The sequence below is a fragment of the Octopus bimaculoides genome, chromosome 10 (assembly GCF_001194135.2).
Source record: "Octopus bimaculoides isolate UCB-OBI-ISO-001 chromosome 10, ASM119413v2, whole genome shotgun sequence".
NCBI lineage: Eukaryota > Metazoa > Mollusca > Cephalopoda > Octopoda > Octopodidae > Octopus > Octopus bimaculoides.
Window position 1 is genome coordinate 14,984,215 of NC_068990.1, and position 2,273 is coordinate 14,986,487.

General features: G+C 31.2%; 1 protein-coding gene across 1 annotated transcript in view; it reads left to right on the forward strand.

The window, feature by feature from the left end:
* LOC106875008 (uncharacterized) overlaps nt 1-2,273 on the forward strand; it is a 196,187-nt gene that overhangs the window by 89,028 nt on the left and 104,886 nt on the right. The window contains exons 80-81 of the mRNA XM_052971235.1: nt 1,697-1,832; nt 2,110-2,163. Of these exons, the coding sequence (XP_052827195.1) occupies nt 1,697-1,832; nt 2,110-2,163 (190 nt within the window). The remainder of the gene's footprint in view (nt 1-1,696; nt 1,833-2,109; nt 2,164-2,273) is intronic.

The following is a 2,273-nucleotide window of genomic DNA, read 5'->3' on the forward strand; positions in this document are numbered from 1 at the left end:
CAATTTGAAAGGAGATGGCTTGGCAGAAGACTGCACCATGTTTCGCTCTCTGTTTTGACCTGGGCATTGGGCATATCACGTGATAAAATGAGAAGGTTGCAAAAAAGTATAAATCTGAGGTAGTGACAGATAGAGGGTGACTTATATCAGTGAAGGAGAGAACTGTGGTGTGAATGGAACAGTAATGTTATTAAAGCTGTCATATACACGTGACACTGCAAACATACTTTTGTAAATACATAGATACAACTCAGCAACAGACACATACACACACACACACACACACACTCACACATACATACTCACATACGCAAGTGCGCACAAGCACACACACACTCATGCATATATATATATATATATATATATATATATATATATATATATATATATATATATATTGTTGTACTTGGGGATGGTCATGTTGCCAGTTTAGCCAATAAAAACACACGCACTGTATATTTGGTGTTAATTTTTTTTTTTTTTTTTTTCAGCTTTATATTACATTAATCTTAATCTTAATCTTATTTCGGCCAGAGTTCTTTCGTCACACTTCTGTGACCTCATCAGTGGTCCTTTGTTTCCTTCTTTCTTATATGTGTCTCACCTTGCTAACTATCAGCCATTTTGTATTTTGTATTCCTATTGTATGTGTCTACGCATGCGTGCCCTTCAATGTGTCTGTGTCTTTTGTAAGTGCATGTGTGTATGGGGAGTGTCTGTATCACCTATATTCTCTCTCTATATATATAATTATATATAAACATACATAGATATGTCTACTATACGCCATTTTAAACTCATGATTACCTGTGTGTACGTTTGTAAATTTGAAGGTGTGTGTGCGTAACGTCCTATAATTGTCTGCCTCTCTATTTTTGTAGGCCTTCCCTGTGGTTGTCACATATTGTGAGATTTTAAAATTACATCAAAATTGTCAAATTTTGTATAGTGAAATAATTTTCCATGTTAAATACGATTTTGCTATTTATTTGTTCCTAACAATCAGTTGAATTACAGGTGAATTGTATTTCAATAAAAATCTATAATGGGCCCCCTAGGGAGAGGGGCTGTAACACATGTTTACAAATCTGCTATGATAAGCTACAATACACAACAGTGCCAACTGCGACACACAGACTATTTGTCAATGTATTTGTAAATCTATCTATTTATCTAATTTATTTTATTCTGATGCATATTCGCTTGTTAAAATAATATTAGGACATTCCTTATTCACCCACTAATCGTAATAATAGTTTGTAAAACCTATTGTTAGCAATGAACTATTAACATAAAGGTTAATAAAATATTTAATGGCCTAATTACACTGAAGTGATTTTAAAATTTATATATTGATATAGGATTGGGGATAGGAATGGGAGCAGAACTAAAATGGGAATTGAACAGGGAAGGGGATAGGACATGAATGGGATAATGTAATGGGAATGGAAACTGGAAATAACACCAAATTTTCCATATGTTACCTGGTAATTCCGCTGGTATACATACATATATATATATATATATATGTGAAGAAAAATGATATATATATATATATATATATACACACACACACACACACACACACACACACACACACACACACATATTTATACCAATTTTTCTTCACATATTTTGTTGTAATAATACATATTCTTTTAAACTGCTACCATTTCCAATTTCTTTTTGTATCTAGAATAATGCAAAGGATGATATTGTTAAAATTCCGTTTGGTACAACATCAAACACAGTGAAAATCCATTTTAGAGCCGGTTCACCAAATCGCAGAATGTTAATCACAGTATCTTTTAATGGATGCTTTGAATCAGGATGTAAGTATGCATTGATTCGATGCTAAACAATATTTTGTCATCTAAATTTTGTGATTTTTTACAATATTTATTCATCTGTAGACTATTTACTGTGAAACGATAATGATTATAAAAACGAAATAGTTTTTATTAGGAATGTCATGTTTGTGCAAAATCATTGATCATATGATAATTATAATATTTGTTATTTCTATACCTGATGTGTTGTTTATGTGTTTTCATTCGTTCTATTTGACCTAGCACCATTTATTATAATATTTCTTTTTTGTTCTTATAGCAACAACACTAGCCCCAACAACAATAATTCCTACAACAACACCTCTATTAACAAGTAAGTGACAATATACATTAATTAACATATATTAAACTCATTTGTGAAAAACACTTTACATAACATACATAATTGTTTTTTAAATTGGACCACAATACATTATGAAATAA